Source organism: Anneissia japonica, unplaced genomic scaffold, assembly GCF_011630105.1.
Source record: "Anneissia japonica isolate Jap-2015-1 unplaced genomic scaffold, ASM1163010v1 scaffold667_len338742_cov159, whole genome shotgun sequence".
In the NCBI taxonomy this organism is placed as follows: Eukaryota; Metazoa; Echinodermata; class Crinoidea; order Comatulida; family Comatulidae; genus Anneissia; species Anneissia japonica.
This window is the reverse complement of record NW_022705208.1, coordinates 102,625-126,713: the sequence shown is the minus strand read 5'-3', so window position 1 is coordinate 126,713 and position 24,089 is coordinate 102,625. Positions and strand designations below refer to the sequence as shown.

The following is a 24,089-nucleotide window of genomic DNA, read 5'->3' as shown; positions in this document are numbered from 1 at the left end:
ATATATATATGTGAAATTGGAAGGAGACCTGCTCAGAAAAGTAAACATACTTAATTAAATTTCATGGCCGAACTCCTTCAAATGTTCGTTGACTGGAACAGCCAATCAATCATAACACATTTTAAACAGTCAGTATAACTACATAAACACATAGGTTACCACACTGGCATCTACACAGATCATCAACAATATTACACGCAGCAGTATGCTGTTGTTACTGTATGGTGCTACATAGGAGTAGACATGATGTTGATATACCTCTATAAACAATAATACTTTATATTATGTGACAAGCTTAATTTTTTTGGTTTTTTTAATAAAAACCTCATTTGACATTTTTTTTTTAGCTTTTGCCTCAATTTGTTTTTATTTTTGTCTTATATTATAAGCAATTTCAGTCTTGGTGTTCTTATAAAATGTGTTCTTACTTTTTTCTTTGTTTTTTAAAGTGTATAATTCAATTTCGTTGAAGAATTTTAATAATAAGATACATATACCTAGATGTAGGCAAATTATAGCCCTAAAAAGTTCTCTTAATTTCAATCTATGTACCATGATTACTGGCTTACCCATTAAACTGATTTATATATAGATTAAATTTAGAAGAAAACGAGTCATATGTCCCTTACAGATGATTGTAAAACTGATTTTTACAACAGAACAAAATTATCGATGATTCGAATTGCATTTTAACGAATATACATAAATTCTTTTGAAAGGCTGAACGTTAAATACCCAAACTAAACTGCAATTCAGTTACGTTAAACTGTTAAGTGCAGTTAACGTATTATAAATTATAATTGAATCAATTTTATTTTTCATAATTTATATTTAAATGCTATAAATTACTGTAGTTTTGGTTCCTAACAATATTATACACAATGATAAAATCTGGGAACCACCCTCAAAATTTCAATTGCAAATTTGTTGTTAAAATGATTAAATTCCAACCCTTTAAAATATACACATGTCGAAATACTATTCATGTGTCTTTTTACAAAGTACTACAAAGATAATTCAGTTGACTGCTATCTACAAACGTCGAAGAAATATTGAATACTGATATGACAAAAATGTTTTTTTTTTTTCTAATTTTCAATTAAAACATTACGGGTAATTAAAGCAGATGTTGAATTATATTTTTTAAGTTGATTAGCTCACAACTCAGAAGAAATGACCCATCTTTTAAAATGTTGGTGTAGGCCTATTTATTTGTCTTTGTTTTTGCCGTATCCTTCGTATGGTGTTTTTATATTTGTTTTTTTTGTTTTTTTTTTTTTTCTTGTAAGCAAAGTGTTGGCTGTGTTCAAGTTTTTATAATTGAAAAGACGTAGCCCTACTACAATGAAACCATTTAGAGTGAAGGGTTTTTTTTTTTTTTTGTTTTTTTTTTTCGTTTAAACATAGATCTACATTCTATAGGCCTAAGTTTAAATTGTTATTTCAGTCAAATATTTGTCTGATTTATTTCAGAGACAAAATTTGTTTGTAGAGGTTGTTTTCACTAGCAGAGAACAAAAAAAAATGTTACGAGGCCGTGTGATGGTCTAGATAACCCGAATTCAATATAACATGTTTAGTTTTGACAATGTTTAGTTGTTATTGAAAAAGAAAAATTGATTTTGAAGTGTTTGAAGTTTCATTCCGCTTGGGTGCAAAATTTACTGCGATTCTGTCGGCATTGCATCCACAACGCACCCGAACACTGCTTAAGTTTTTGACAAACGATAATGACTTAAGAAACCTAAACACCAAACATGAACTAAACGATTCGCCGCCAAAACTAAAGCAAATCAGCATTCATCTCAGGCCTGTTCCGGGGTTGATGAATGTGAGGCGTCAGGCTTCGCGGACAGTTAGTAGAGTGAGTTTTCAACTCTGATACATTTGTCTTATTTCAGGACGGCTTACGGTGTAAATATTAATGGCTGTATTGATATTTGTTTGCAAGAAATAACAAAGGTTGTGGATATATATACCAATGTGATTGAGCGACATTTTGACACTTCTACATTTTAAGATACCGTACGGTATATTTATAAACGTTTAAACCCATCATTTCAAAAACCGATATTCAAGCACCTTATAATTCATTTTAAATTATTAATTTTCTTTTTTATTTAAAGTATCGTTGTTGGTGATATGTCGAAGAATAAAAGACTCAGTTTTAAAGTATCGTTGTTGGTGATATGTCGAAGAATAAAAGACTCAGTTTTTTGTTATTGTTTTTGTTGTTATTATTATTAGGCCTATTATCAGGCACATTATTATTATTATTATTATTATTATTATTATTATCATTATTATCGTTAGTAGTAGCAGCAGCAGCAGCAGCAGTAGTAGTAGTAGCAGTAGTAGTAGTAGTAGCTGTGGTAGTAGTAGTAGTAGTAGTAGTAGTAGTAGTAGTAGTAGTAGTAGTAGTAGTAGTAGTAGTAGTAGTAGTGTTATTATTATCATCATGATCGTCATCATCATCATAATCGTTATTATTACCGTACTACAGTGCTATTTTTATTACTGGATTACAAATATTATTGTTAATTTTATTATGATTATTGTTATTATTAATATTATTATCATTTATTGTTATCATTATTTATAATTATTGTTATTATGGTTATTATTATAATTAATTAATTATTATTTATTATTATCATTATTTATTATTATTATTATTATTATTATTATTATTATTATTATTATTATTATTATTGTTGTTGTTAATGTTATTATTATACCTTTCTATGAATGATATTTTGTATTCCGTTAGTGCAAAATTATTATCGAAACAGGAAATTAAACACCTTCATTATTAGGTCTATAAGTGCCTGAAAGATGGTGTTAACGATATATTTTCCCAGATTTGAGCAGGCGTCTGGGCGTTTATGAATTTCTTTTTTTGGACTCTAATTAGTATACGGTATATGATGTGATTATTATCATTGTTGTTACTGCAGTTGCTGCTGGGGATTTAGAGGGTTTTTTTTGTTGTTTTTTTTTTTTTGTTGCTTGAAATTTCTGAACCTCGTTCTATACTAGAACAAGACGTCACAACAACAAGTACTGACATAATTTATTGCACATTTTTTTCTAAACATACAAAATAAGACACCGAGTTTTCATTTGTCTATTTTAAGGTACCACACTTTTTTTTTTAATAAGAACCAGTAAAATTTTGCCCAGGCTCAGTGTTCTTATTTTGTTCTTAATTTACACACCTTTTAAACAAAAATTAATTGTACGGCAGTATGCACTGTACTGGAATGTAGGTGAAAGTGACCGCAAAATATGGCCCCAAATCTCAGATAGGTACACCTACTGTATTATAGAGGGTATTGCATAGTCACATCTTATCTGCATACAATCTACAGATATAATTTTTTGGTTTTTAAAAATAAAAACCTTATTTGAAATTTTCAGCCTCAATGGTTCTTATTTTGTTCTTAATTTTCAAGCAATTTCAGCCTCAGTGTTCTTATAAAATGTGTTCTTATTTTTAAAAAATAAAAAGAGTACTTTGTATTGAGTGTCTTTGTACAATCAATATTTTTCCTAAATTTTTTCCCCACATTTTTGTAATTACCATACAAGCTTATTGTGATTTTTTACAAAAGGTTGGAATAAAATGAAATATTAAAATTGGAGGTTTTATTATTGAAGGCTACTACTACTACACGAAAAAATTGTATCATTTTGTTTCGTTTTAGAAATTCTGATTGACAAGCCTAATGTTTCTAAGAATACGGAGAAGGGCGATTCCGTTTACCGTCACCGACACATGCAGCCACCGCCTGCTTCGCCAACGTCGTCGATAACGATACCTCGTCACTTCGCTACCTGCCCGGTGTCATCACTTTTTGGCGGTCTAACCAGTGTCGGTCGCAGTTACAGTGGTAGTGAGCTTAGCCCAATTGATTGCCGGTTAGAAATGAAAGAATTGTGGGATAAATTCCATGATCTTGGTACAGAAATGATTATCACAAAATCGGGAAGGTGAGTACTGACGATCCAGGTTGTTAATCGTTTACTGAATCCATTATTAATATTTTAACAAATTTCATAATTTATTACCGGTATATGGTTGAATTGTATATCAGTTTACAATTTATGTACCGTTACCAAATCTCAGGATAGAACACACAGAATAACGTTTCGTGTTTGTGATCATTAAAAACAATTTATTTTAGTTTTTAAACCCAGCCACTCCCAAGCCTCGTCTTCAACAATTCTGGTGAGGCAACCGGTGTCACGGAGGCCTTCGGCTCACGAAAATCTCTCCGAGAATCCCATCCCGTGTACGTAACATCAAGAATTCTGCCCACTCCGTTCTGAATCCCCTAAAAGCGGATACTATCCCAGTATATTCGCCCCCAGAGTGAGGGTGAATTCACTAAAGATTTTGGCCAGGGTACCGTAATCTGAAAATATTGGTTCGGGATGGGGGAAATGATAAGGATAAGAAATCTTTTGACACTGGTCTTATCAATGAAGACTACAATAGACATACGTATGCATATATAGGTCTACTTGTAGGCCTATTTAATTTACTACATAGACCTACATTTATCTTTGAGCCTGCCAACCACAGAGATTTTTTCGTGAAAGGATGAATATTATAGTTAGGCCTATATGTGAGTTTAATGACAAGTAGTATCAGGACCTGATAATGGCATGCTTAGGTCCATGCTTAAATAAAAGCGAAACGTAGAATAAAAAAGGCTTGTCAATTTTTAGAGTGACATTCATACTAGGCCTACCTTGATTAGTAATCATAAATTTAATTAGGCCTATCAATGAACTATTATTGTTTAGGCCTACAGATGCCAGTAGGTCTATGTAGGCCCTATATAGTATAATTATAGTAAATAGTATTATCTGCTGAAAAGTACATAAAATGCAACTCGCTCTCAGTTCCTAACCCTCGTGTCGTTGCATTTTCGTCAACGGGAGGGACTGGGTTAAAAGCGATGTCTGGTAACGAACATGAGTGATAAATTATGGTACACACAACACATTTGTCAATGCAGGAATCGTGACATACCGATTTCGGAGACATAGGTGGCAAAATATTTTCTTTTGCGGCTCGACGCGAAAGTAAAGTGCCACTTTTTAAGGTTTAATAAGCAGTTAAGATGTAAATGTTAGTTATAAATCTTGAGCCGATCATGGGGTTTGTTGGTAGCTAATGGCATTGTGACAGTGTAGGCGACTTGGATCTTACGAGTTAATAGAGCATCGACGGAGTTCGAGGTACGTCGAGCGATTTCAATGCCATAATTCTCGTGTATGTTGTTTTTATGTAATCTCTAAAGTTTTGAGACACCGTACACTTGTTTATCGGATTCTAAAATGTCCCCGTTCTACTCACATTCAATACATCAGATAATGCGAGTCTGCACGAGTCAGTCTCGAATGAAAGAAAGAATACAATCTAATGTAGTTTCTGAACTCAAATAATTGAGGTAATTATAAATGAGGGCATTATATTTTTTATGGATTTATTCTTAGGTTTATAATTAACGGAAGATAAATAGGGCTGCAACCAGCGCGGTAGTAAAATACATCAGGTCGATTATTTGGCGTGTCTTCTAAAGATTCGAACACAATTATCAATTATATATCAATTACAGTATACAACTACATTTGTATTTCACAATTTTGAGTCGTGAACTAGTTTTCTGAGTGTTTTACAAACTCATTGAAAACCATTCAATATATTGTGGTTTTTTTTAATTTATATTTTTATATAATATTCCTTTCATGAAAAGGCCTAAATATGTTCAAAACAACTCCACTTCCTAAGTCTTGTTATGAGTCCTTATACCTGGGCCTTGAGGTAGAACAGTTACTGCCACAGGATACTCAATATAAAGAAGAAAAGGTGCAATTATTATTGAAGTAATCAGGATAAGTAACACTCAATCTATTAAATATAGGACTATTCAGGCATATACTGTGACTATTATTATATTATCAATAAGAATTGAGAATATTTATCTTAACCTCACCAAATAAAAATAATTTCAAATTCCGTGTGTGAAACCAACAATTAATTTTATTTGGCCTTATTTAAAAATACAGCAAAGAAATTCAATCTTTTTTTTATATTTGATTGAGATTATGCCAAAGTATTTGGATGATGAAGGAGTAGCTCTTTAAAATGATTTTCAATTCGTGACGTCACTGATACGCAAACAAAGTTTAAAGGGAACACAAAATGCAGGCCGTAGTCAGCTGATGTGACGTAGGGTTGTTGATTGGTGAGCATTATGACGTTGAGTCTCGAGCTTTATTTATCGCTTGACGTAGATCCAACTGTAGCGTTACGGTACTCATTTACTTTTTTTCAGATAGGCCTAACAGTCAATACAAAACCAAGGGTTATGTTTCATTTTTATGGCAAACCCAGCTACTGTCACCCGAATTATTTTTCAAAATCTTGACTGTTTTACGTAGTTTGTTGTTGAGGGCAAATTGATGTATAGGCCTACATAACGTAAAACAAATATTATTAATTAATAATACAGCAAATATAATAAAAATAATAATAATAATAATAATAATAATAATAATAATAATAATAATAATAATAATAATAATAATAATAATGACCATAATCATCCTCATCATCATTGTCATGATAATGTCTTTGATAGAATAAAATTAGGCCGGCATGAGGCGTCTAAAATATGAACGTTACACTAAAATCGTAATCCCTAGAATTATTTCATACCCAAAGGTTCGATTCAGTTTTTTTTTATATTCCATAATTGTATTCCATAATTGAAATGTAAATATTCGTAATGTTTGTTTCCAGGCGAATGTTTCCGACGATCCGGGTATCTTTTAGTGGGCTGCAGCCATCATGTAAATATGCGGTTCTTCTGGATGTTGTCTCATTAGATAATAAACGTTATAGGTACGCATATCATCGATCGTCATGGCTAGTGGCAGGGAAGGCAGACCCTCCCCTACCCCGGAGACTGTACGTCCATCCAGACTCACCATTCACCGGCGAGCAGTTGCTAAAACAAATCGTTTCGTTCGAAAAGTTGAAACTTACCAATAATGAGATGGACCAACATGGCCACGTGAGTAATGGATATAGGCTATTACATAAGAAAATCAATTACATGATACAATTTGAATTAAACCTATTTTAATTAAGCCATAGTAAATTGTGAGCCGAGTGAGATTTTTTTCTTAAAGTGTTACCGGTAATAATTATATTATTCACTTCTTTATTGAATAACTTTTTGGCGTACCTACTGTACGGCAGGGCATAAGAGATGCATGCCCGGTCCAAAAAAATCTTGCGCTACCTCCGCCCCCATCCCACACACACACTATAGTATATATTCTTTAGATGCTCCACTGAATGCTATAGACCCTATGATTTTTCTTTGAAGGTTCGTCACTATCATTGGTATCAACTATTAAGATGTTAGTTTAACTTCTTAAACAGTTGTAGATTTAAATGGCACGATTTCTAATTTCATTATTAAAGTTGATTTACCTAAAACGGCGGACCCACCTGAACCTTCATCCCTTTGTTCTTGAAACCGGTACTGTATACCTCTGAAAAATGTTTGATGGTTTATGGTTGACGAATAATAGCCATCTAAATAGGTCAAATTATATTAGGCCTATACGTGAACAGATACCTTCTGCAGAATTCCCGTTAAGAATAAACATCAAATTTTATTCAATGTTTACCAGTACTTCTGCGTCATGGACTTATTGCCCTTTTTCGGAGGGCTTACGATGCGGGCACATTTTCTCTCGGGGACCGAAGAAGGAGGACGTTGTTTTATATTTAGATTAGTTTCGTCATCAATATTACGCCTACCACCCTTTCAAAACTACCTGTTTTATAGGCTACATGATTAAAAACTTTTTAAAGAGTTTCGGTTTGCTAAATAAAAATTGATGATCGTTACTCATTCAATTTCCTGCTATCGGGACTTTGATTTTTTTCCAGTTAATGTCAATAATTGTTTGTTATCAAAACACATGCATTTTTACAAAGCCTGCATTTTGTCTTCTTGGCTTGTCACTAAGCATAGGATTAAAAATTTACCCGCACTGACAGGGCCCGTATAGCCAGAGCGGCGCCTACCGACAAAACACGTTGGAAACGGACTTATCGTTAGCCTCCCCGACACATTCCTAGGTAATCGTAAAAGTTGACACTTCACCCGCTGATCTCTCTAAATGTTTCTTGTGTTTGTTTGAACTCTCTTTTCAAAAGAAAAGGTTAGAAAAACGTTCACACTTCCATAAATTGTCCTTGTAAACCACAATGAATTTTAGTAGGATCCATGTTTAGCTGATGAAGGCTCTCGAGGCGGCCTAGGCCTACTTGTGTATGACAGTTTCCTTGGCACAGCGAACTTTGAATATCTGTACACCCCTCCTAGTATGTACTATCGAGATTATCTATCACAATGCAAATAGAGGATAGTCCAACACCTATATGCCTATATATCGGTATTACTAATAATTGAATACATCCTTTGCATTGGTGGCACTTAAAGTTAATTGATGCGTTTACAAAGCGCACTGCCAGATGGATATAAACACCAACTAAAACACACTTTAGATAAAGGATATCACAAACACATTTACATAGCTTTATGAACTTACTGTTTAAAAAAACTTAATGTTTTAAAAAATAATATGGTGAGCTATGCTAGGCGTAGTTTATATACAAATCAGCAACTTAAACAGAAACAGCATCCCGAAAATTGCTGAACTCTTTTCGAACGCAAGCTTATAGCGTACTACGGTAAATTTCACGCCCAAACGCTCAATTCTTTGATTTTTAAAATGCCACTCTGTCCAAATTGCTAATGTTTAAATACAGTTACACAGGACTTTACTACAGTAGTACTGTATTGGCTCACAAATATAAAAAAAATAATACGGCGCGGTATAAATTCCTGTATTATTATTATTATTATTATTATTATTATTATTATTATTATTATTATTATTATTATTATTATTATTATTATATAGGCATACCGTGAATATAGCTTACATTTTTTTATAAGACCTCACTTTATAAGAACACAGAGGATTGGCAAAACAATTTGGAACAAAATAAGAACAAATTGAGGCTGAGGTAAAATGTCAAATGAGGTTTTTATAAATAAAAAAAAATGGGAAAAAATGTCAAATGAGGTTTTTATTTAAAAAAAAGAATATATAACATATCTTATCCGTACCTTATTTGCAGTAGGTGTGACTATGTAATACCGGTACCCTCATATTACAGTAATAATACTGCTGTACAATAATAATTTTCTATGTTTGTAAAGTGAAAACTAAAAACAAAATACGAAAATTTTAAGCCTGAAATCGGCAAAAAAGTAAGAACACAGAGCCTGGGCAACATTTTACTGGTTCTTATATAAAAAATAAAAAAAATAAAGTTTGTAGCTATAAGCTAGTATAATACATAGGCCTACTCAAAGTATCATGATGGTGAGACATAATTAATGTCAAAGTATTAAATCCCAACACGATGGAGTGTATTTCTGTACTTGGAGTACGTATTATACTCACACTTTATAATTACTGTATGTCATGAATACGAAACTTCTCTCTTCTCTACCCCAGTCCCTGCTATCCGCACAAAACCCAGAATTCGGTCCTGCAATTGACCTAATTTTTGATCACCGTGCCATTGAAAATCTACTTACATATCATTTTTACAATGCTTCTTTTGCATTCAGATTATTTTGAACTCTATGCATAGATATCAGCCAAGGGTACATATTATGAAATACAAGGACAAGATGACGACAGTGACGTCACTGGAAAAGGAGGCGGTACGAACGTTTGTGTTCGATGAAACATCATTCACAGCCGTCACGGCTTACCAAAACCAACTGGTTAGTACTGCTAACAATTTCATTTTCTCACTTAAAATATTTCTTGATAAGTTCATTCGACGTCAGTTATCACATGATTTGTCGATTATATTTGAAAGAATACTTGTCGGAGAGTAAATAACGTTAAGCCTGTCTAATTCTACTTATACGCCATTTATGTCACATTAGTGCAACATTTAAGGTTGTAGAACGGGGAAACACAGTCCCTCGGGCGTAAGAGCGTGTGTAAAATAAGTTCATTTTCTCTGTCACTCAAACAAACTCAATTGACACATTTTTAGCCGTTATCTGTAGATGAAGCAAGCCGTCCGCGCAATTCTCGTCAAAATGAATGCGCGCGTGTTTGTGAATGCATAATGACAGAATAAAATATGGTAATTGTCACGAATTTGCTAAGTGCATTCTAACAAAATTTATCGTCTTGAAATGATCATATCTGTTGTAAAAACAAAACTGTAATCACTAAAATAGTCCTATTTATACGATGACATGTCATTCAGTATCCATATCAAGTTATTAATGAATTAATTAGTGAATTAATTCTTCGAGTAATTAAGTCGACTGTTGATTAATGTTTAAGGCTGAAATCGAATTTCCTGCATTTGTTTTAGATAACGCGCCTCAAGATTGATAGCAACCCGTTCGCTAAAGGCTTTCGAGATTCATCTAGGCTGTCTGAATTTGAAAGGTAAGAATACAAATGATACAAATGTATTTGGAAGATGTCTATGTTTAAGTGTTTATATAATTTATTTGAAACAATAATATATTAATAGTAATAATTATTTGTTGATCATTGTGTATTTAGCCTTTAGGTCAAGTGTTTACTAAGATAGTGAAGAAACGCTGTAGGGTTAGCGTGCATACTGTACTACTGCATAAGATACTTATGCGCAAATAAATTTAGCATCAGCTACAAAATATTTCGCATTGGATTGGATTGGATTTATTCGGTGTAAACACCAAGGATAGCCCACGAAAGTCTAGAAGAAAACTTATTTCCAGTGGGGTCCTTCTGGTGGTGATTGGGCAGTACACCGGGAGACAATCCCCTATTCTTTTCCGAAGAGTGTACTGGGTTCTTTAACGTGCACATGGGCCATAAATTCACACAGGGCCAACGGCTTAAACGTCTCATCCGAAAGACGGTGCGCTATTGTAACTTGTATTTCAGCCCTCCAGCTGAAACACAAGGAGAGGCAGCGATGGAAATTAAACCAGGGACCTACAGATCTCCACAGTTCAGCACACACACAGTGACTTCCACCAGATTAGCCGACTGAGCTAAATAAATATCTCAACCCATTCTAATGATGCTAAAGCTTTAAATTTAGAACGGGAATCTGCGGGTGTGAAAAAACAGGTTCCCCAACCGGGATTCGAACCCGGGGCCACTGTCTATGCAGACGCCTTAACCAAATCTTTTAACTAATTCAAATCCGATTAAAGCAACTAATTCATCACACTCTTGTACATGCGTAAGCAGCGGTGGCTCCAGATATTTGCCGACAAGGGGTCCGACATGTCCGACGGAGGTGTCCGACCAAGGGGCGTCTAGAGCCTCAGTCGGGGTCCTGGAATAAAAAAAATCCCTGGTATATAGTCCAAATTGTGCTTTAAGCCGAGCACTCACTGTAAGCGCTAGACAACGCGACGTCGTCTGCTGATTGTTGGTGACAGTCTGAACGGATCGTCATTAAAAACGATCTGTTGCGCGCGCGTCGTCGCGTTACGTTTTTCATAGACCGTCGGGCGCAGTGAGTGCCAGACCACAATTTGTGACTGGCAATCAAAATAACGTTCTTTGGATAGGAAAATTATTGTTTCTTAAATTTTGATCCGACGATCTCGTCGTCGCGTTGGACGACAGGCCACGACAGGGGTGTCCATTCCTGTCCGACGGGGTGCCCTCCCCTCAACCCCAGTGGTGGCGCCACCACTGTCGGAAATCACTGGTATTTAATGTGTGGCAGAAAACAAACAGTGGTAGTATCAGTATGGTACGCCCTCTTTTTATAAGCATTAAACGACAAGACAGGATCTCCGCCAAAGATATACTTTATTATAAATTATAATTGTGTGAGCCTTCAGGTTGCACTATACTTAATGTAACGACATTCTGATGTAGACATATAATTACTATTAATTTTTTCATCGTTTATTCGTTAGAGAACGCATTGATAAAATGATACACGGGCACACATACGCCAGATCACCAATTCGATGCATTAATGATAACCATGGCCGATCGACAGATAAGGATCATAGCGCCCTCTCTCCAACTTTGAAGCGAGCTCAAAGATGTCGATACGAGATGGTACAGTCGTTACCGCCACTTGTAATGCCGATGCCTCGGATTCCCTCAGCTCATCTAGGTAAATTATTGTTGTTGCTGTATACAAGTATCATTTATGATTTTTACCTAGTGACGAACTTAGAAGTCACATAGCATACTTTACGCTCCTTTATACTGATAAAGTTAATAATAATAACAATAATATAAGTAATTAATATTATTTTTATTATTATTATTATTATTATTAGGCATATTATTATTATTATCATCATCATCATCATCATCGTGATTATTACTGAATTAGTAGTGTTAGAATAAATATTAATTAAAATATTGATTCGACCTATTATTATTATTATTATTATTATTTTTATTATTATTATTATTATTATTAAATGATTATGTTTACTATTGATTATTTTTATATATGCTAATTGTTATTGCATTGTTACATTATAACTTTCTTTTATCATTCAATTTCAGGTACGCATTCATTTATTTCATCGGCATCGCACGTACCGCTGAGTTTCGGAGCCTCTATTCCATTCTTTACCAATCTCACAACGACATGCTCCACCCCTGGCATACTACATCCAGTACTAGGCCAGCCGCTTTGCGAGCTAACCACCAATACCACACAACATCCAAGTCATAGGTACCATCGCCTGTTTTCCCAGGGTCCATATGCTTCGATTCAAGCATTGCGAGCGGCCGCATCCCAGCTAAATACGGATCCTTCAGTATAAAATTCATAAAGTGAATTTTCTGAACTGAAATATGCCAATTCTTGCCGAATGACAGGAAAATGGATTTTCAGCAATATTGTTGTCTCCTTGTACATGCACTATGTAATTAAAATCGTTTCATTACATGGATTGTAACTAATAATAAATAATGGACACGTAGGTTCTAGGCCTGTACAATCAAGAATATTTTGTTTTAATATATTATTCATTTGGCATGCTCGAAATAAAATCAGACACATGCCTCCAAAAAATACTAGTATACCGTTTTGCGGATGATACTGGTCTGATGTGATACTACTCTCGTAAGCACCTCATGCAAAATGACACTTCAAGCATATTGTTATAATCAAAATTGTTATTTATATGATATTGATATTGATATTATTATTATTATTACTATTATTATTATTTATTATTATTATTATTATTATTATTATTATAGATTTTTTGAATATATTTGATCATGTATGTTTTTTTTTTTGTTCATTATGTGGAAAATAAATCAATCAATCAATCAATCAATCAATATTGATTGACAATCACAAAAATACTAGTATATTGCTTTGCGGATGACACCTGTCTGTATGCCTATGTAATACCACTCTTTTAAGCGCCGTATGAAAATTAACACTTTAAGCATATTGTTATAATCAATATTTTTATTTAGGCCTACATACGATATTGATATTACGATTATTATTATTATTGTTAGTAGTAGTAGTATTTTTATTATTATTATTCTTAATACCTATTATTATTATCATTATAATTATTATTATTATTATCATCATCATCATTATTATTATCATTATTATTATTATTAATAATATTAATTTATTATTATTATTAATAATATTATTAATATTATTATTTTAACCATTATTAAGGGATTGACGTCGACAATGCAATCCTGGTCTGGATATCATGAATTTAAATGCAATTGTATTTTTATTGTTTATTTTTTGTATTGGCCTATATTGTATGACACTTTATTTGATTAATATATTAGGCGCGCCTATATAGACCATACTATTATAAGCCTATAGGCACGTTGCAAAATAGGAATATGTGGCAGTTGTAGGGGAAATAGTGATGTTCATGGAGTGTGACAGTGGTTCATGTATTACGCTCTACAGCATATACGGCAACCTTGTCGTACCATACATTTACTGGTGCCACAGTAATAATCTGAACGTGCCACACACGACTGGTGTGTGAGCAGCCCATGAGCGTGACGTGTATTTTCTCAGCACCCACCCTGTTTCGTGAGCGATTATATAACGTTTAAATAGATTTTAGCAAATTACACGAAAATATTAATTTGTAAATAGTAAGTTGGTAAACAACATTAAACCTAAAGATGTATTGGCTTTCAAAATGGTATGTTTTTGGTTGTTTTTTTTTTTTTTTTTTTTTTTTTTTTTTTTTTGTTTCATTTAATTTTTATATATTTATTTATTTTTGATTTGTAATTTCGCTCAATGACACTGAAACAGATAATCTTTTTTCCCTTGCTCTCCTTTATTAGCTTACATACAATACGGGGTCCAAATGCTGATTCTGGTTGGCGACGTTTGGCACGGCCGTCGGAGCTAAGAAATTTCAGTTTAAAGATAACGGATACACAGTATTTCGATCATTATACATTAGTTAATAATATCTTAATAATGAAGCCTTAATGCATTCTCGGGGATTAATAATGTTAAAGAAGCTTCAAAAGTTTAGCTAAAATTATGATTAACTTGTGATTTTTTTAGATGTAGCTGGAGGCGACTGCCCCATGCAACACCCCTGGGTCCGGCCACCCCATTTATTTGTTAGTCACACTCACCCTATGTCTAACAAGCTCTTAATTAGGTACTAATACAGGAATACCGCGCCTTTTGCCAATGGATACGAGGCGCAATGAAAGTAAATAAAAAGAAGATAATACATCGATCAACAAAGACACCAGAAATGACAACAAAACAGAAAATTTGGACAGTTCCGTGAGATATACTTAGAGTACAAATGTTTTTAAGAAGCCGTCGAAAACCAAGATAGCGAGAAGCATGTCGTAACTCGCTGGGGAAGATTATTCCAAAACCTGGGTGAAGCAATTGAAAATGCCCTATTACCAGCTTTCTTATTAGTCGGAGGTATCGAAGGCAAAAAGAGCCAGATGAACGAAGATTATGACCATGGCGATATCGTTGACTGGAGATAAGTGTACAATGTAAGCAGGTTTACTGTTTAGGCAATTAATTGAACGAAATGTGATAGAGAGTGTGCGAAAAACAATTCTCTATCTAATCGGCAACCAATGAAGTTGCCGGAGTAGTGGACTTACAGTATGAAATTTGGGGAGCCGAAAGATGAAACGTGCACACCTATTCTTCAGCTTTTGGAACCTATGAAGATCCCATTGAGAAATGTTATAAAAAGAGCGCTACAGTTCAATCTTGGAAAGAAGAAGAGTGCGGACAACATTATGACAGGTGTCAAAATCGATTTATTTCGCACAACGAATTATGTTTAAATTATCTTGTAGCTTATTGTTTCAGTCATTTTAAATTCAATTCCAGTTTATTCACAAATCGGTGAAAAGTAGTCAAAAAATAGCTTTGACTCCTAATCTAACAATCATTACATAATAATTTTCTTAAACATCTAACATAAGAGATTTAGACTAAAACTATTTTTATTAAAAATACAGATCTCGAAATATTAAATTATAAGATGGGCAGACACCTTAAATATTTTGTAGTAATAAAGATTCAAATCGTAATAAAAATATTGATCTTGAAGAGGTGCATTTTAAATTCAAAGGCAAATTATTCCAGAGTTGTAACCCACAAAAGAAAATTCAACCTACCAACATGATCGTCTACATACGGTTGATAGTTTGTACATTACACCATTATAAATACAGTATCTCGGAAAACTAAATACACACAAAAAAATACAATAAAGGGAGTAAGGAGAAAATGTTTTATACACCATTTAACCAACTATACCAAAATGTCCACACAATCTGAAAACTGGTCTTAGTGATCACAAAAACTCCAAGACCAATTTAGACCAAGTTGGCCTATCTGTGAGACACAGTAATAGATTTCAAAAGACGTCTTTAACACCATAAATCATAAATGACGGAATTGCTTTCTAATCATTTTTATTTTATTAACTTACCAGGTGCTGCTAGACTTTGCAAATATCATTATCATCTTATGTTTGCTTGGAGCCATATCAATGGTTGTACCACCCATTGTGATTTTAGGGGGGGGGGGGTTGAGAAAAATCATGGGGGTGAAAAAATATACATTTAAAAGCCAGGCTCCTAAGTAAAACAATTTTTTTGATATGTAATGGTGCAACTGATTTTTCTAAGACACAAAAAATATTTGGGAAGGGAACGGTTAATGAGATACAGACTTGTGAATATTTAAAAACTGTGGGGGGGGGGGGGGGGAATTGTGGTTACGTCCCTTTCCAAGCTTTTCGTAAAATATTCAAAGAGAAAGTGATCTACTGTTTCTTTATGTTTTTCTAATTCATAAATCATGACACAAAACTGTATTCTTTAAAAAAAAAAATCTAGAAATATTTGTGGTTTCGTAAATTTTAAAAGATTGATATAAATTCTATATTATCCTACTATTTATTATTAGTCTATAAAGTAAAACTTAATTTAATTATTTTTTTCATTCATAACATTTGCTACCGTATCTCTTCATTTCTAAGCCCGCTATAGAAAGTTAGTTACTCATTTCAATAATATAAGGGTCACCTTTTGCATCGTTACACCTATTCAATGAGACAGCCATTTTACTACGAGGCTTTCATGCAAAGCTATCCAAACAATACTATTCTTCTTGAAAAGAGAATTTATTGTACCATACGAATTTCAATGTGGGATTGTCAATATAAAGCCATTAATAATGGGCGACTTACAAATAGGCATGTTTGTCCTGGTCTATTGAAGAACAGAGGCTCGGAACTCCTGACAATAATAGGGTAGTACACAGTATTCAAGTAGCGTTCCCTAAAACAGGAATATATAATGACTATTATTTACGCTTATGATTAACATGGAGAAGATAAATAAGCGGAATTTCCTGACAGATTTAAAACTGAATTATGTACTACGTACATTATGGATTCTAGTATTACTTGGGGTAATGACGACGGTCATGTTATGGAAAGAGGTGACGTTAAAATCAGGTAAGACAGACACATACACCATGTCATAGGTTACATGCACCAGGAATAACTTACTAGGCATACTATTATATCATTCACACCTCTCTCGCCCCCACGATCAACAGCGAACACTCAGATGTATAGGCCTACAGGGCCTTTGGGCGAATGTTTGCGTAGGGCTTGGCTTAAAATATATCTAGCCAGAGACACGTGTTGGTGCCAGTGTTCAGAGAATACAAGTCGAGCATTTTCCTGAGATCGCTGTTAACGAATATAATTATCATAATGACGATAATGATGAAGATAATATTTAAAAAGTAATAAATATAATAGTAGTAGTAATGACAATAGAATATAATAATATTATTTTTAATAATAATAATAATAAAATAATAATAACAATAATAATAATAATAAAATAATAATAATAACAATAATAATAATAATAAAATAATAATAATAATAATAATAATAATAGTAAATAATACCTGAAAATAAGGAGAATATTCGTCAAATAATCGCAAATCGTTACCTTTCGTGTGCTTGTATACTTTGACGGTTTAATTATGATGTTACCATTAACGCCAGACATTTTAATACTTCATATTTTACTATCTCATTTCTCGTACCATTCATTTTCCAAATCTTAATTGCGAATGTTTTTTGCCTCTTGAAGTTACTTCTCGGTGACTCCATTCATTTTTTTTAACATGTTTCTTCTGCGATGCAATTTGATTTAAATTATAATATTTATAAATAAATGTAATGTTAGGCATGCATGCATCCAATTGTTCCATTTTTCTTTTATTCCACATCCAACATAAACGAACTTTTCCACTTACAGTATACGTAAATGTAAATAATTTGTTTATGTTTTTAAAGGTCAAATAACCCTAGTAATTATTTTTGCGTTTGTTTGTAGAACTAGTATACAGATCGCGAAGAGGTATTGCTGCTCCTCCACCTTCTAGGCACGAGTCAATATTCAAAAAGGTTAAGTCATGGCTACACAAACCGAGTTCTGTTTATAGTAACAGTAAGTGTTTTTAAGTCTCTTGTATAACACTCCTAAGGTATACCGTACTTTCTTCTAATGTATTATTCGCAACTGAATATAGGCATACATTTATGTATATAGGATGTAATATCTGTCTCTTATACACATGCAGTAACCTGTCTCTTATACACATCTAGATGTGTATAAGAGACAGATCGTTTTCGTTATTGACCACGATTATATTGCCACCTAAACAAAATTATATCAAATAACGATAATTTCATACTTAAGAAATTTAATTTAATTATGCAAGGCTCATCCCGTCCATTGTATTCAGACATTTGTTAGTAGATTGGATAAGCTTAAACACAAACATCAAATCATATCTACAACCGTTTCAGATACTCAACATTGCACATACTTTATTTAATCAAAATTTCAGAAGATAATTAAAACGTTTTGTTTACTAAAAATTATTTATCACATTCTACAGTATAAGGCACGATAAGTATCAAATAATTTTTATTCTGACAATGAAGTATCTTGTACCTTTTATCAATAGTAATTTTCTAATTTTTTACCTTTTATTAAAATATTAACTTTCATTTATTTTTTTAAGGGGGTGGGGGAAGTAGACCTATATCTTATAATCTTGTTTTAAACCCGCCTACCTGTAGCTTTTTTTATTATTATTATTATTTCTTAATATCTTAGTATACGTGCTTGATCCGCTATTATATTTTTATTTTAGAGTGGCCACGCCTTAAGTTTTCAAACGTATTTTGATCTAGTCTCCATCCACGCACTTTGCTCTTAAATATGTTTAATAGATTTAGGATAATCGTTAGATTAATTTTATTATTAACCTGATTTGTAAAAAGAAAATTTAAATAAACTAACAATTCTATTTACTTTATACCAGATGGAAATTTATCTTCAAACTTGAATGACACTATCACAATAGAACAATCTGAAAAAGTAATTTTCAAAGAACATACAGCAGAGGTGCGCGGGGCGGCCCACGATCAGAATATGAAATTAAACGTGAACTTAATAAATCGCGCTCATCACCGTCAATCTACGCAGACTATAGAAGAATGTGTGTCGTCAGTAACACTTTTATTTAATGACTTTGTATATATCCCTGGAGGACATTGGAAGCCTGCCGACTGTCTGCCAAGATGGAAGGTGAGTTTTTATCGATCATAATTAGAAATTGTCAATATGTCGATTCATTCAATCATTTTTTAATCCATTACATTTATATATTTATTAATTTTATATGTTAATTCATTCATTCTTTTATTCATTCATTCATTCATTCAATCATTCATTCATTAAATCATTCATTTATTCATTCATTCAATCATTCATTCATTAAATCATTCATTCATTAATTCATTCATTCATTTATTCATTCTTTCTTTCATCCATTATTTCATTTTTATTCTCTCATTCATTCATTTTTTTCCTTCCTTCTTTCTTTTTTTCATTATTTCTTTTATTTATTCTTTCTTTCAATTCATTCATTCTTTCATTATTTTTTTTTTATTCTTTCATTCTTTCATTCTTTCACTCTTTCATTCATTTATTGGTTAATTCATACTTCGTTCGTTCATTCATTCATTTATTCTTTCTTTCATTCATTTATTCATTTATTACATACAAACGTTCGACCAAGAATCAACATACTGTAATGTTCATGAAATTCAAAGTGACGAGTACAAATATTACAATATTATTTCCATCGATATCGTATATTAATTGTATCGGAGGGTGATTAAAAGTGTTGCTCTCTGTAGGGAGAGCTTGTTTATTTAATCAATAATCACTTCCGAGAGATTTCGAGCGATGTCCGACTACACCCACGTGTGCTCTCGTCGGGGAATCCTCGCCCCCCCCTCCCCAACGTCGGGGATATCGCCATCACACCCACCCCCAGTTTGACAAATCTTGTGCCACCCCTGATCTTTCCACACATTATGTTATTCGTAACTATTTCCCACGTTATCTCATTTTGACTTGTTTTTTGTAGGTGGCGTTGATAATTCCTTTTCGTGATCGCTATACGCATCTACCAATATTTCTTAGGTATATAATTCCTATGCTACAGAGACAAAAATTAGAGTTTGGTATATTCGTGATAGAACAGGTTGGTCCATTTTTCTTTCCATTTTTCTATGAATAAACACAATAAAAAGAAACGTTGTTCTTTGTCGTATCTTAACTGAATTATTAGGTCTTACATAAAGCATGGCCTTCTCAATTAAATATTATTTCATGCTATTAATTTAACAAGAATTTAATAAAAACAATAATGGTATAAGAATTTAAAACGATATGCCTTTATTTTATCAGTTGCCATTGTATGGATTAATTAACAGACCGACATACTGATTGATTGATTGTTTGATTGATTGACTGATTGAGAACATATTGAGAACACAAAGATATTAAGAAGAGAGAAAGAACCAGATATAATGTTCGTTCGACATTTATTTACGTACTGTCGACCACCAATTTGATTGGTGGTTGATTGGTAGTCTACCCTTTTTATCACCAGGACAATACGCAATTATTCAATCGTGCAATGTTGCTCAACGTGGGTTTCCTCGAAGCTTTAAATTTTACCAAATGGGATTGTTTTATATACCACGATGTTGATCACGTTCCGTACAATGACGGAAACTACTACGGATGTATTGGAATGCCGCGCCATTTTGTCAGTGGTGTTGATAAGTGGGGATACAAGTAAGTTTAGATTTATTTGCAAAAACTTAGCAGTATAGCGGCTCCAGACCAGGAGATGGAGAATAAGCACCCATCTGCTTTTTTATGATTGGCCTATTCTTCTCAATTCCAGGGTCACATGGTTTTCTGCTCCTTTGCGAATTCGGTAACCAAATACCTAACCCCCTAATGGTCATTGAATTAAAAGTCAGAGCTCTTCCGATGCCGAATTTCAATAGGGGTAGCCCAGTGGCGTATCTAGGAGTCTTGAAATGGGAGTGCTGATGGAGAGGCGAGAAGGTGAAGGGGAGGGGGGTCGATGATCAGTTGAGGGCGCTAATTCGCAAAATAAGGTGATTTTTAACTCACCGTGATATTTGGGGGGCGAATGGAGAGCGTTCATTTTTTTTTAGTGTGAACTTAAGCTTTAAGGTGCATTCACACCGAATCAGAATTTTTGAATCTGAAAGCCTAACCAAACCGATCAGAAAATCGAATCAGATCTGTCCACACTATCAAATTTTATGTTACAAATAATGTGGTATGCCCATATTTGGGTGTAATATGACATCATCATGCCCATGGGCACATCACATATATTTCTTATAAAATGTCATAGTGCGAACAGCATAGGAATAGGAACGCTGGCTTTCAGCGCATCGAAAACTTTTGGTCCGATTTTCGGTTTCGATCTGATGTGAATGCAACGTTACTAAGGATACTGTATTGTGTTTTTACAGTCAGTCAAAATTGAAGCAGTTAGGCTCTGAAAATTATAGGCTATACACAACTGCTTCAGCTACACATACCTTTATTAATTATTGATTGGTTAAGTAGTGATTGACTGATTAATTGAGTGATCTATTAATCTGTTAACAGAATACATCATCCTCATAACCTTTTCTCTTTCTGTTCTCATATAGATTAAGTTACTCGTTCTTTTTCGGAGCAGTAACAGGTATGACGAGAGGACAAATGTACGAGATAAACGGGTTTCCTAATGTGTATTGGGGGTGGGGTGGAGAAGACGATGATATTTGGCAACGGGTAAAAAGAATGGGATACTACAGAACAAGACCAAGGTCGTACAGGGGCTGGTATAACGTCATTAAAAAAGATCATAAAAGTGCACCAAAGAGTAAAGAAAGGTGAGTATTTTATATCAAGTATAATGGGTAAAATAATACGGTACCGTAACATGTGATATTAACTGTAAGCGATCACGTGATATTAGTGTAATAATGCCGGAAATGGCAGCCCCAATGCAATTTTCTTTTCCTGAGGCCCCCTTTAATATTATTGTATCATTATTGCTTTTTAAATTTAAATAATTTAAACCTCAGCTTTATCTTGGGTGGGGTTGAAGTTGAAGTATAAAATGTTATGTCTGTCATTTTCAGATGGCCGGAAACGGCGCCCTTGGACTAAAAAATTAAATGATAATGATGATGATAATAAGGATGATAATGATGTGATGATAATGATGCTGATAATGATGATGCTGATGATGATGATGATGGTGATGATGATAATTGATAATGATAATGGTGATTGGTGACGGGCCCCAACAAGATAATGGAAGGGCCCTTGATGTGAAGCCCGGAGGCACGGATAGGCCTACAGCTTTCTGACAATTGCGCAAGTGAGTCTCAAGTTTATTTTAGCCGGGAGTACCTTTAAGGGTCTTAAAAAGCACCTGATCACATCCAGAAACAAGGCCCCGGTGGCGTCTAGTAAGCGAAGCTCTAAATTAATGTGCATAATTGTTATATTAAAATATTCAAAAAAAATATTAAAGGATGTTGAGAACAAACTGGTCAAGTTGCATATATTTTAAATTCCTTTGAGACTTCAGGGAATTTAAGTTCAAAGTATAATACCAATAGGTGTAATGCAACAAAATACATGTCGTTTTTAAAAGCTTTAAAAATAACTCAGTACAGTACACTACAGTAATTACAATTTGTGTGAATTCTATGATATCCTGGCCTAGCGCCGTGTGTTTTTAGTCCATCGAACCGAAGTACTGTATCGACTGAAACATAAAGCCTTTGAATGAACTCCAAGAATACGAAGCTGTTCATGGCTGAAGTGGAACAAAAATCTAAGCTTGTCATGGTTATTGAAATGTTAAGAATGTTGACGTCAATAGAACAATCATCGACTAACTTGCGGTGAAGCAAATCTGAAAAGTATTCATGAAGTATGCTCACTCGACCTTATTCACAATTGTTAACAACATAGTCAAACAAGGCTTTTAAATATACGCCGATGTTTCAATTTCTTTAGAAATACGTTTTCAAAAACTATTCATTGTAGTGCATCGAATAAATAGAATAGCCTTGAAAGAATTCAAAAGTTACGAAGCTGTTTCTGGCCTGTTGTTGTGAAAAAGAAAACATATTTCTAAAGAAATTGAAACATCGGCACGCGTGTATTTAAAAGCCTTGTTTGACTACGTTAACAAACAATTGTGAACTAGATTTGAACTCGTCACTGAGGACGAATTCGGTTATCCGCCGTACTTTGACCCTCAGGAAGCGCGCGCGGTGCTGATTGAAAAGTTTCATAATATGCTAACATATGCTGTAATTAGTTTTAAAAAAAAAGAATAATTTTGAGCATTTTAAAAGACTTACGCATGCGTACACGCACGTCTTGACGCCCGTGAGCACGGAAATGTCACAAAGAGTGACTTCTGACTCTGTCAGAAACACAAAATATGTAACAACGCGTAATTTCCAGCTTTAGTATGTGCTGTGTGCGTGGAAATGAAGGTACGGCGGGTAAATTATGGAAAGTTTTGAAATGCCGAAAATGACCCGAAACGTTCTTTAAACTATCTGAATATGGAGAATTTTCAAATTTTAACAGACACGAACGTCACCATGTATGCGTGTATAGTAATAGCACACGAAATTAAACATTGTCAAGTGTATTTAAAACCGCCTGTTAGTCGGTAATGCCACACAAACTTTCCCTTCATATAACCTATATATATTTGTCTGATAGCGTCGAAATACAGTCTGCCGCCCTCACTCTGTTCTATTTGTGTACATCGTTTAAGAATGAGAGATAAAAGGGCTCCAAAAATTCATTCTTTTTGACCATGATGGCGTGATCAAAATGAAAAATAAAGAGACACTTCTTAAAGACAATTGATTTAGCTATAACATACTCACAGGTGGGAGACAATCAATCAAGATAAGCGAGTACGTTTAAACGAGTATAAAAAGTAA

General features: G+C 33.7%; 2 protein-coding genes across 2 annotated transcripts in view; both read left to right on the top strand.

The window, feature by feature from the left end:
* LOC117105409 (T-box transcription factor TBX20-like) overlaps window positions 1-13,375 on the top strand; it is an 18,238-nt gene extending 4,863 nt beyond the window's left edge. The window contains exons 2-7 of the mRNA XM_033246535.1: window positions 3,708-3,993; window positions 6,818-7,091; window positions 9,741-9,899; window positions 10,511-10,587; window positions 12,069-12,274; window positions 12,679-13,375. Coding sequence (XP_033102426.1) covers window positions 3,708-3,993; window positions 6,818-7,091; window positions 9,741-9,899; window positions 10,511-10,587; window positions 12,069-12,274; window positions 12,679-12,941 — 1,265 coding nt within the window. The 3' untranslated portion in view covers window positions 12,942-13,375. The remainder of the gene's footprint in view (window positions 1-3,707; window positions 3,994-6,817; window positions 7,092-9,740; window positions 9,900-10,510; window positions 10,588-12,068; window positions 12,275-12,678) is intronic.
* A 3,412-nt stretch (window positions 13,376-16,787) lies between these two features.
* LOC117105412 (beta-1,4-galactosyltransferase 6-like) overlaps window positions 16,788-24,089 on the top strand; it is an 11,118-nt gene continuing 3,816 nt past the window's right edge. Inside the window, exons 1-6 of the mRNA XM_033246538.1 lie at window positions 16,788-17,144; window positions 18,046-18,159; window positions 19,043-19,308; window positions 20,156-20,272; window positions 20,684-20,871; window positions 21,774-21,998. Of these exons, the coding sequence (XP_033102429.1) occupies window positions 17,003-17,144; window positions 18,046-18,159; window positions 19,043-19,308; window positions 20,156-20,272; window positions 20,684-20,871; window positions 21,774-21,998 (1,052 nt within the window). The 5' untranslated portion in view covers window positions 16,788-17,002. The remainder of the gene's footprint in view (window positions 17,145-18,045; window positions 18,160-19,042; window positions 19,309-20,155; window positions 20,273-20,683; window positions 20,872-21,773; window positions 21,999-24,089) is intronic.